Consider the following 11,436-nt stretch of genomic DNA (forward strand, 5'->3'; position numbering starts at 1 on the left):
GCGTTGATTTCCTTGTCACCATAGCCACCGTCATCATCTTCATAGCGAGACCAGCAGTCTTTAGCATAGTGGCCTTCTTTGCCACAAATCTGGCAGGTGACATTGGCCCAAGGGGTAGTGCGGCGACGGCCACGGCCGCGTCCTCGACCCCCTCCTGGAGGTCCACGGCCACCACCGCGGCCTGAAATATATGGGCGATCGTCTCCTCTGCGACCGTCCCGGCGCTCATCACGGCGCTCATCACGGCGCTCATCACGGCGATCACCACGGTCACCGCGCGGTTTGCCAGAGCCAGTATTGTTGGTGTAGAACTGGCGGCGCTGCCGATATGCAGCGTTTGCAGATGTCTCAAAATCATCCGGTGGCGAAGAATTCAGCATCTCTTGACGCTGATCATATGCTTGAAGTTGAGAGTACAACATGCTCAGGGAGATCGGCGTGGTAGACACGCCCAGAGCGGCGACCAGCGAGTTGTAACCGCTTCCAAGGCCGGCAACGATGTATGAGACAAGCTGGCGATCATGCAGGGGGTGACCAGCCGAGATCAATTCATCGGCGAACCCCTGCATCTTCGTGAGAAAATCTGCAGTAGTCATCTGGAGCTTCTTCGTGTTGGCCAGTGCGATGAGCAGATTTGTTATACGAGACTCACTTTGTGCAGCAAACATCTCCTCCAAGGCTTTCCAGACGCCATGGCTACTCTCAATACGATGAACGTGAGGCAAGATCTCAAGAGAGAGAGATTGAAGGAGATACGACAGCACGGTTTGATCTTTTGCAAGCCAGACTGCGTATGCCGGATTCGGCACCGGTTTCGCCTGGGCATCGGCTTCCTTCTCTGCCGTGGTAGGGGGGAGCTCTTGTGGCGGTGCTGCTTCTGTTCCGTCGAGAAACCCGACAACTTGAGCGCCACGTATGGCGGGGAGCACTTGGGAGCGCCACAGAGGGAAATTTTTCCTCGTCAATTTGTCTGACGGAGGTGTCCCGAGATTGATCTGGGGAGCATAGCTTGATGACGACGCCATGGCCATCGATCTGAGGAACGAGGGCGGAGCGAAGCGCCGAGAGGTGGGCGGAGGGTGATGAACACTTGGCGTCGCTGAATTTCCGGCGACAGAGACGGAGTTTGATCTCGTCGATTTCGATCAGGTAGATGCGGCGGAAGAGCCTGCTCTTGATACCATGTTAAATTTAGGAAACAGGGTATGATTTGGATCTACTCGGATACTATGCCGAGCCTGTTGTGGTTGTATTTATAGTATGGTGCTATGGGTCACCTTGCCGTACAAGAATAGGACACAGATACAACGATATGTAAAAAACAGATAAACTCTAACAGTGTTCTACGTGGATGCACATTCAGTGGTTTCTTCCTTTTGAGTCTGAACGTTTTGAACCTTCCCAGGAACATCACCAAGATGATGATGAGCCTTCCTTCATCAGACCACCTGCCGACAAAACCGTACGAAGCATCTCTGCATGTGGCGTCAGGCTTCAATAACTTGTCGCAGCTGTACCCGAGTGAGTAGCCAACATTGCCGTAGGCGCTGCAAAAGAAAAAATGTGCATCAATTGTTTGGAAGCAACGTACATGATGTTCTTGATTGCAATTTCCTATTTCTGCGGCTAACATAGTTCAAACTTTTCTTATGCTGTTAGCTATTATTTAGCAATACCTTATTTCTAGTATGGAATAAAATTTTGGTTAAAGATGTCAACTTGCCTGATCACTTCAAATATTACGCTGAACATGCTGAAATTGAGTGGATCGGCGGACATTGACTTCCTTTCAGTTATACATGCCAAAATTGTGAATATTGCTAAACAAGCAGGCTTGGTAATGACAAACTTCTCCCATGTTGCTTGGTTATTTGGATTTTCCTCTTTATCTGTCAAGGTTTGACTTTCACCACTGGTAGTGAGGAATGAAGTACCAGAAGGAAGGTACCTGCAAGTCAATGATCTGTTAAAACCATAAGGAAAATACTGATGTAGCATGCTGGTAATTGTCTTCTTGTTCAAAATAGTTAGACCTTAAAATCTCCTTTTCTGTGAACACAATAGTAGCGGCGCTGTTAAAATTTATTGTCATCGGTTACTGTGGAGCGGAACAATTATTCTGTCTTTGCTAGCTCAGCCTAGAAGAGTTCTATAGTTATTTTGGTTGCAGTTTAGGTGTGTCATCGGTTTTGAATGCACTTTTTCCGATTTTGGTCTAGGTAGCATGAGACATGTTCTGTGTTGTAAGACTGACATTTTTGCAAGCTGAGATAACTACTTTGGCAACAATTGCTATTGTCAACTTCAGATATAACTAATGCAATCTGAGATAACTAGCTTGGAACTATTTATGTTGTTTTGGTTACTAAAAGATGCACTCTATTTATTATCTGCCACTTTTATGTTCAAACAAGCATAGTTTTCTCTGCCATCTATAAGAGCTAATCTCAGTATGCTTCTGAACTTCATTAAATTCATCTTGAAGGCTTGAATATGTGTTGAGGAGATACTTACATGACAGCTGCAAATATCACCAAAATTGGCGGCGAAAGGCCTGAGATGTCAATGACAGTTTCACCGGCATGTCTTGAACTAGCACCCTGGAACACCGAGGCTACCAATTTCTGGAACCATTTCATTCCCTTGAAGGCCTTTGAATCCGACTCAAAATAACAAAGACACACTGCTTGCAGCAGAATTAGCAAAACTCCAGTCAGAACCAAGTAGAAAGAATTCTTATGTGTTCGCAAATGCCTGTATCCAATCTCCTTTGGGTGCCGAAGGATGTAAGCATATTCTTCTCTTTTGCTGACCTTTCCCAAGGCCCATATGCTTAACCTCAACAGTGGTGCAAACAAAGTGTTGCCTACTAGAATCTGTGGGGTAACTAGAAGCAGAAAAGTGGATTTATTTCTGAAAATCGCCATGTTATGATTTACCGGAGTGAAGCCGCAGTTTGCAAACGAAGATATTGCTGTGAAGACCGAGAAGGTCCATATCTTGATATCTTTATTCTTCAGTAGATGTCTTGCATCAGAGTCAATCCACAGGTAGATGACAATGACTACAAAGCCGCACAAAATTGCTGCTATGAAGTAGCCTGTCACTACATGAGCTAAAATATTGCGGGAGTTCTGATTCATTCCCTCTACCTGACTGTGTGGCATGGTTGCCTCTGACTGGATGCCTTCGATATTATTCTGACTGTTATTAAAAACATCGGAGGATTCAATGTCCCTGCTTATGAAAGCCAATCTTCTCTGGAGGGCATCATCAGTATTGGCCCTAGCATTTTTGAAGTGCAGCCCTAGTATTGAAGTGAACACTTCTCCTCCTAATATCATCAATATGATCAAAACCCAGAGCTGCTGGTCGGAGAAGTCCTCCATCTCAACTGTTGCCATGCTTGACACTGTCACTGTGGACACGGAGGTGAACATCAGATCCAAGTTCCTTCCTCGAAATAGGCTTTCGCCCCGCTATATTAATATAGCAAACGACCCGATACAACGAACGCGCTGGGGCCGCAGCACAACCAAGCCCAAAAGGAAAGAAAAAGAAAGGAAAGAAGAAAAAATGCCGACACCGGCAGATCGACGAAAACGATGATGACCCGCAACCGCTGCGCCCTCCGGAGAAGTACCACCACGCTCCTAGCACGCCGAGGCACCGCATACCAAGCAACACCTTCACCAAGGAGACGACGATGACGCCGCTGCTGCCCGGACTAGTCCTAGGGTTTCCCCCGGTATGCGGAGGGGATTGGGGAGGAGGTACACCCGACGCCCTTCAGGAAGGAAAGGTGACACCCGTAGGCGTCACCGCGTCGGTGTCGAGCATGCCGACAGGGATTTCTCCCGACCACCAAACCGACCACCCCAGACGCTCCGACGTGCTCCACCTAACATGCCGCCCACCCGCACACGCCACCACGGTCTTGTAGCCATCCTCGCCGCCTAACTGTGGTCACCGGAGCAAGGCCTAGACGAAGAAAAGGGATGCGGCGGGGACGGGGGTAGCAGCACCGCAGCCACGCGGGAGGGAACTGCCTCCACTGCTTTCGCGGTAGCCGACCGGACGAGGCTACGAGGCAGACCAGGCCCGAACTGGCCCGCCGGACCCAAAAGGGCCCGTAAAGCCCCGCTGCTACGCTGCAGCTGGCCGGCCGAAGTGCCGCCGCCGCCCACCCACCGCCGCCCTGCCTTCTCTTCCTCCAGGGAGCGCCGCCAGCGTGCCAAGAGCAGAGACACCGCCGTGCCCCTCCGGGCCCCGCTGGCCCAGATCTGGGCCGAGCGGGCCCTGCCATGGCGCCGCTGTGCAGCTCCGCCGCCAACGGCCGCGCCGCCACCCCTCCTCCCACCCGACGTGGGGATCTCACCCCGCCACGCCGGACCGCCGCCGGCCGAGGAGCACCTCCCGGCCGCACCTACCCCAGCGCAGCGCAGCGCCGAGAGGGGAAAGTCGAGGGGCCGCCGCCGCCGGCGCTGCCCGGGCCTTGCCCGGCGACGCACGCCGACGACGGCGGAGGAGAAGAGGAGGAGGGGGGAGCTGGACGAGGGTGGGTGGCGGCGCGGCCCCGTCGCCCGCGGGGGACGATCCAAGTTCCTTCGAGTTGGCTTATTCAGGGACTTGAGATTCTTCAGGGCAAGAAAACCAGCAAAGGATATCGACATGAAGTAAATAAGCTGGACTATCAAAGGATTGCTTTTGAAGACCAGAAACTGGTAAGAGCGTCCGAACAATTTTGCTGTACACTTGGAGAGAAAACCTAGCCTTCTGGACAAAAACTCGTGGAAATGCTTCACTTTCTCCTTGCTAGTTCTAAATGCTTCAAAATTGGATATTGAGAGCTTCATGGCTATGTGTGGTGGCAGATTCTGCAAGGTAACTACGACTGAACTGAATCGATGCATTGAGGTTTGTGGGCTTTTGAGTTCCGACTTACAAGTGCTGGAGTTGGCAACTGGTAGCTGTTTTCATGGTGTGTTGTGCATTAAGTATTCCCCCTGCAAGCACTGCCCAGGTTGATCAAGTTCTGGAGCTCAATATGTAGGTTGGAGCAAGACAAGTGTGTCCACATGTATAATCATGATGCTGATAGTGTCGACAAGGGCCCAGTCTCAAATATAATTGATTCATGGACCAGCATGTGCTTCTAATATTATAGCAAATAGCCAACGACTTATGAGCTGATTGAAAGGATTTTTTCAGCAATTATTATCATTCATTTAACACTTTCTGCATCTGAAGATATCCTTGATTTGATTTAGCACTTTATCTTCACAAGCAAAACCTTATATGCCAATAATCCGCACTTCAGATTTGAAACTGCAAAGCAATTGTTGCATTATTCTGGTTTATCCTAAAATCTACCTTAACTTTAGGTGTACTCACTACTGTGATGCTGAAATTGACTACCATTTAAATTTACTGCTGCAAAATGGTATGTGCATTACATCCTATGGGATGCTCCATCCAAGAGACACGTCAGTAGAGATTGAAATAGTTGCCGATTGTGAAGTTGCGTTGCAACATTTGCATTCTGCTGATCGTATTTTCAATCATCAGAGCATCCTGAATAAATTGTTCCGTTTCATCCATTTCCCTGAAAGCTCCACACAAGACACGGCTGCACTGATTGAAGATATGACTGGTTGTGAGAGCTTGTGTTGCCAAATTTGCATTCTCTTGATTAAATTTTCAATTATTAGTGGGGGTTGGGATTTCTGGGCTGATGTTTATCGATATTTTTACATAACTCTTCTTTATGTATCAGATCCCACTAGACTGGATATGTATCTTCATTACTGTAGAATAATGCATCCCCTGTTGTGGGAGTAAATGTGCAAGCATGCACACAAGTGTGTGGTGCAATTTTTCTTTTCATTCTTTTATTCCATTTTCTGTTCATGTGGCACAATCTAGTTGCACGTGTGTGCTACTTTTTATGTCAAAGAAAAATGTGTGGCTAATGAAGTTTGCGGTAAGATAGCAAATTAGCAATATAATGCTTTTCCATAAAGCAGTACTTGTGGCCTCAGGTACTTCCGGGCATATAATATGAACCCAGCTCCTCTTGGTTGGAGTCTTTCTTTACACGCTTACGCGTATATTTGTGAGTCCAGATGTGTGGCAGCCAACTTTTTTGGCGCCACCTAGTTGTCAGAAATTACTAGTAGCCCATCTCCGCGTATCAAGAGAATCAGGCGTGCTTTCATATTCTTATGATCTACTTTCATTCACCTAATCATAAATTGGCAGCACATGTAGGTGGTTCTGTACAAGGATGACAAGTAGAAGGTTCCCTTCTACATCTAAATGAGTACTGTTTGGGGTAACAGAAGAGAGGAAAAAGAGAGAGGAAATAGTATGTGTGCCTGCAACTGCAATGGTCACCAGGTGATTCATCTAACTAAGCTTCCATGCTTTGCCTCCTTTCATACTGAACTTCTTGAGCCTCCCGAAGAGCATGACAAGAATGAGGACAAGCTTGCCAGAATCGCTCCACCTTCCAACTAAGCCGGTCCATCTATCTGTGCATAGCTTGTCCGGGTTGATCTTTCTGCTGCAACTGTATCCAATGGAGAATCCTACGTTCCCATAAGCACTGCAAAATGGACTATAAGTTCATTTTGTTATTTCTAGTGCAAACTTTGATATAAAAATCTGCAACATAAATGACAAAATGGACTATAAGTGCGATTTAGGTGGGTTCCCATTTACACCTATTGTCGCAAGAGAGTTCATGGCATTTTGAAGTGAAGCATTTTAGATTAAGGTCAGCTACAACCTCGTTAATCTGGAGAGAGTTGAACATCGTAATGCGACTTGGTTAGGTTTGGGACCTGATGTTGTTGTTCAGTTTCTTAATAAAGACCATCTTGCAACCCTCTGTGAGTAATAAAGCTTATTCTTACCTAAAAAAGGTTTTCCAAAAAATAGAGCTTATGCAATCTCATCACCATGTCATCCCCAAGCAAGGCACTCTACCAGGTCGAACACTATCTTATCGCCCGCGTGCGTGTGTGGCCACTTTGGCCACAACCCATTTAACGCGGTGATGTGTTCTTTTCCAGTTTTGGGAAGGTTTCTAAAATCTTTTGGTTGTGGTTCTCTCATTTTTCTAGTTCCCTTCGGTTCTTTGGTGGTTCTTCGGGTTCGTCATTTATTCGGGTTTTGTCATTTTATGTATTTTTATTTACTTTTTTTTTATTAAAAATGCTATTTTTAAAAATCTGAACATGTTTAAAATATGAACATTATTCAATTTGAACAAATTTTAAATTTTGTTCCCATATGTTGAACAGTTTCCAAATTGAAAAAATTTGTAATTGAAAAAATTGAAAAATTGGAAAATTTTCAAAATCTATAAGTTTTTCAAAAAGAAAAGCAAAAACAAAATAACAGAAAAAAGAAAAACAGTAGGAAGCAAGCTGTTACCTTCATGAACAATTATCAGTTTTGAAAACTTCTCAAATTTGAACATTTTTAAATTTGAATATTAATAATTTTTAAATTTGAACAGTTTTTGAATCTGAACAATAAAAAAACCGAATAATAGAAAACCCTAGAAACCGAAACAGGGGAACGACGCTGCCCATGTTCGTGTGAAGGAACATAGCGATGCGGCCTACGGACTGGTAAATGGGCCGTCCGGATCCTTCTCTTTTCAGCGGCGCCAAGCTTAGGGGCCGCACGAAGCGGCCTATAGGAGCCCGTGAGAAGCCTATCTTGCTAACGTGGCCCACTTTCACCGGGGCCACAGTCCGGCCCGCTTCTCTTACCCGCGTCGTCCTGCTTCGTTAATCGTTACCCCCTCCGACCGCTCGAGAGAGAGAAAAAAAATCCCACCCCGATCCAAATCCCTCACCGGCCGGCGTCGGCGGGGTGGTGACCTCAGCTTCCCCGACGGAGCGGCGGCCGCGGGGGGAGAGGGATGATGGTTTCGGCAACGCACCGAATGAAGCAAAAGCCGCGCGCCGGAGCTGCAACGGTCGGAGTCGCCGGCAGGTCGGGTAAGCGGTGCAGTACAGTGAAACCTTTAGTCCCGCATCGATAGTTTTGGGGTTGACAGAGGAAATCGCATGTAACACCACAGGGGCATAGGTTGGGTTTTTGCTGCACAAAACACCAACATTTGGTGTAATGACTAACACAAATAGAGCCATTAGCCAGTTTGACAACAAATTAGCTGGTAACGATGTCTGCGGACATATCGCTGGCGGCAGTGCGCCGACAGCTTAGTTTCCGTAGCCAACGCCGGGTTCTACTTCATTTCTCTTCTCAGTAGTGTACTTCATTTGTCTTCCAGTTCTTCATCTCAGTTCTCGACGGCCATCTTGTCAAAAAGAAGGAGCATTTTTTTTTTGAACATAAGAAGGAGCATTTGATGTGTACTAAATCCTTTACTACATCGCCAGGATCATTTTCATGCATATAGAACAACATATCCAAGCCAGTGGAAGAAGCATCAGGAAATCTTGGTGGCGTCCAGCAATATGCGCTGGCGGTGCCGATGCCGATGGTCTCGCTGCAACGCTGCCGGTCAAGACACCGATGTGCTACATTGAGGACATCTTGGACGCGACACTAGCGCTGTCAACCCGGACGTACGGGCCAACAGCAGCTCTGCTTCCATTGGCTGGGCGGTACATGTCAGACTCGAGCTTGAGCTGCTGCCATACAAGTCTGGCCCCAAACCCTGCTCGGCGAGCTCCTCACCGACCAATCCCACGCCGGCACGCTTCGCCCCTTCCCGCATCCTGCTCAGCCGGCTGTTACCATCACCCCCCTGCCTCGCGCCGCTTCTCGGCGCACTCTCCCCCGTCAAAGTCCTGATCCCCCGCGAGTCCAGTTTCTGCCGCCCTAGGAGACTAGGACTAGGCGCTCCGCCCCAAGATCCCCTCCTTCCTCAGGCGACAAGATGCATGCCGCCGATTCAGTGGCTGCAAGTGAATTTCAAGGTGGATGCCATGTATGTGTTGGAATTCACCCACGGATCGATCACATCAAACTAGACGAACACACGCAAAAAAAAAATTTATCGCCAAAGGCGCGTATCGTGCCTTGTCTTTTTTCTGTTTATTTCTCAACTCTTGCGTTTTCAAGTAGCAGCCAGGCTCGTGTATATATACACGTCCAAACAAGCTAGAGTACTCCACAACTCAGAAACCTAACCGACCTGAAAAACTACTACGACTAGAACTTCCTAATTCCACTCAAACTCAGCTAGCATCCTAGGACACGGACTATACTACTACCAACTAGACTCGATGCACGCAAACGTGCATCAAAGACCAATGCTAATACTACTAGAACAAGAACTCATACACCCTACACGTAAGCTAGGAAATTAACTAATACTCTTTAATCAAGATTAACTCTAACAGTATGTGCTGCCTGTGGCCCCAACTAGTCCAATTCAGCGTCAAAGCCTGCTAACGGATAGATTTGTTTCTCTCCAGGCGACATTGGTGTAAAACAAACCTTGTTGTGGTACTGTGCAACAAAAGCCCAAACATATGGTGTTATGTGCATTTTCCTCGTTTTGATGGGAATACAGTGGTATATAGACGCAGCCTTTAGCAGGGTTATCACCAAGTAGCATTAGAGTCTTGCTATAGGGTTAGGAGGAAAGGTTAGAGGGGCGCGAGTACAGGGGGAGCTAACCCCTTGTTGAAGCTCTTTATGATAAGCTTCTTTGGATCTGGGAAGTTTCTCTTTCACGGTAATTGGATTGTTTGATGGATTTCATTGAATTGGTTGCTACTTAAATGATTGCTTTTAAAGGATACAAAAAGGGGCTACGTAGTCATTTTTTCAGTCATGTATTTTTTTTTTTTACGTGAGAGCAATAGCGGTTGGGATACATCTATCTCTTCTCAGCAACCTCTTTTGGTTTCTTAAGACCACCCTTGCAGTCGGATACCATCTTTATTATCTCCTTCGAGGGATTTTTAGGATCTATGACGGTAGGGATGTGTATACCTGGGAGCTATGCTCGGGCGGTGGTAGGGGTACGGGGATATGCCTCCCAGCTCCCAAGACGGTGGAGGGGGGTATAGGGGGGCCCTATGTCCCAGGGGATGGGCTGGGGCGGGGTGCTATTATTGGGGCTGCGTACCCAAATAAAAGGATTGCTATGGCTGTGCAACCATAAAAGAAATTTAAATAAGAGAAAGAAATGTCCCTTTCCACTTTTTGTCCTCCACTCTCCAATTAGTTTTTATTTTCCCCGATTATTTGTAGGTCTCTAAAGTTAGATTGCCATTTTTTGCCTTTTCCCTTTTTTTGAGTGTCTAACTTGGCAAGTTTGACTAACCAAGAAAAATTCTAAGTATTACCCTATCATTATTTAATCTCCTTTCAATTGCAGGATTCCCCTAACAGAAACTATGAGGTAGTGACAGTTGCAAGCCTGCAATGACTATATCCTGATCTTTCAACAACGACGAAAATGATGTGAGCCTTCTGCCTTTCTCCCTACTGAAATAGCTATACAGTTCAGTGCCGTGGTTCTCTAAAATGAGAAGAATTAGCAAGTTCAAAGATGGTACTTTATATTTCAGTCCGTTCAAGATTTTAAGAGTATGCACTCTTTAGAAATGTTTGCGCATTTACCACCATCATGGTTATTAAATTATCCTGTCTTGGTGGCAACAAATCTTTGCTTAGTTTTCGGCGACGTGTATGTCTCTGTAGAAACTTTAGGTATTAGTTTTGTACATGGTTAATAAGATGAAAGGTGCCAAACAGATCCCAATAAACAACATGACCAGGAAGCGTGCCATTTGCGTGCCCTGGCATTTAGTCTGTGACCATATCTAGAAAACTTGTCTATTGTTTTTAATTCACCAGGTATTACTTCATGCAGGATCGTACATCAGTAAAGACCAGCAAAGGCCATCTGAAGCAGATGAGCATCACCAGTTATGCAGTTGTAAAGCAGAAGAGCATCACCTGCAATTTAAATGCTGAACACAGATAAGATGCGAGATACCAAATAGGATGCCAAATAGACAATGTGATCAGAAAGCACGCCATTTGTGTGGCCCGACATTTAGCATCTCACCTGCAAATTCATCTTATTGTGGCTAGTTGTGGAAAACGTGATTGTGGCGTACGTCGTGATGTTAGTATGTCGAAACATACAAGGCGTGTGTTGTGGTGTTAGTGTGTAGAAATATGAGGTGTATGCTGTGATGTTAGTATTTCGAAATATACAAGTCAGTAATTTGTGTTGAATCTGAATTTGTCAATAGCATGAATAGTGTATGCAATTCTTTACCCTTTCGAGAGGCATGCTTTTTTTTTTTTTTTTTTTTTGCCACAAATCTTTCTGAGGCAGACTACTGGGTCTGCATTGGCATGTTATTAGCGTTGAATATGTTGTTTTTCCAAGCCTGGTGTGTCTTTGTATGTCCTTTTTTGAGTTAG

General features: G+C 46.3%; 1 protein-coding gene and 1 long non-coding RNA gene across 2 annotated transcripts; one reads left to right on the forward strand and one right to left on the reverse strand.

Annotated features, from left to right (window-relative positions):
- Positions 1-1,229: 1,229 nt before the first annotated feature.
- Positions 1,230-4,976, reverse strand: LOC127336296 (cation transporter HKT1;1-like). The gene is made up of 4 exons (XM_071826731.1): positions 4,595-4,976; positions 2,515-3,457; positions 1,724-1,948; positions 1,230-1,547 (listed from the first exon to the last, which is right to left on the reverse strand). The coding sequence occupies exons 1-4, from the start codon at positions 4,911-4,913 to the stop codon at positions 1,274-1,276; spliced, it is 1,761 nt and encodes a 586-aa protein (XP_071682832.1). The 5' UTR covers positions 4,914-4,976; the 3' UTR covers positions 1,230-1,273.
- Positions 4,977-7,827: 2,851 nt separating this feature from the next.
- LOC127336297 (uncharacterized) lies at positions 7,828-11,244 on the forward strand. The gene is made up of 3 exons (XR_007873241.1): positions 7,828-8,015; positions 10,376-10,461; positions 10,874-11,244. It is a non-coding gene; the product is annotated as an uncharacterized lncRNA (long non-coding RNA).
- The last annotated feature ends 192 nt before the right edge of the window (positions 11,245-11,436 follow it).

This window comes from Lolium perenne, chromosome 2 (assembly GCF_019359855.2).
Source record: "Lolium perenne isolate Kyuss_39 chromosome 2, Kyuss_2.0, whole genome shotgun sequence".
NCBI lineage: Eukaryota > Viridiplantae > Streptophyta > Magnoliopsida > Poales > Poaceae > Lolium > Lolium perenne.

What these genes read in the sequence shown, in the direction of transcription:
- LOC127336296 (XM_071826731.1), bottom strand. Translation starts at nt 4,913, where the DNA reads ATGCATCGATTCAGTTCAGTCGTAGTTACCTTGCAGAATCTGCCACCA. An exon ending in AACTCGAAGGAACTTGGATC is followed by an intron (nt 3,458 to 4,594) that starts GTCCCCCGCGGG and finishes GCCTATTTCGAG; the next exon opens with GAAGGAACTTGGATCTGATG. An exon ending in GTAATATTTGAAGTGATCAG is followed by an intron (nt 1,548 to 1,723) that starts GCAAGTTGACAT and finishes TTTCTTTTGCAG; the next exon opens with CGCCTACGGCAATGTTGGCT.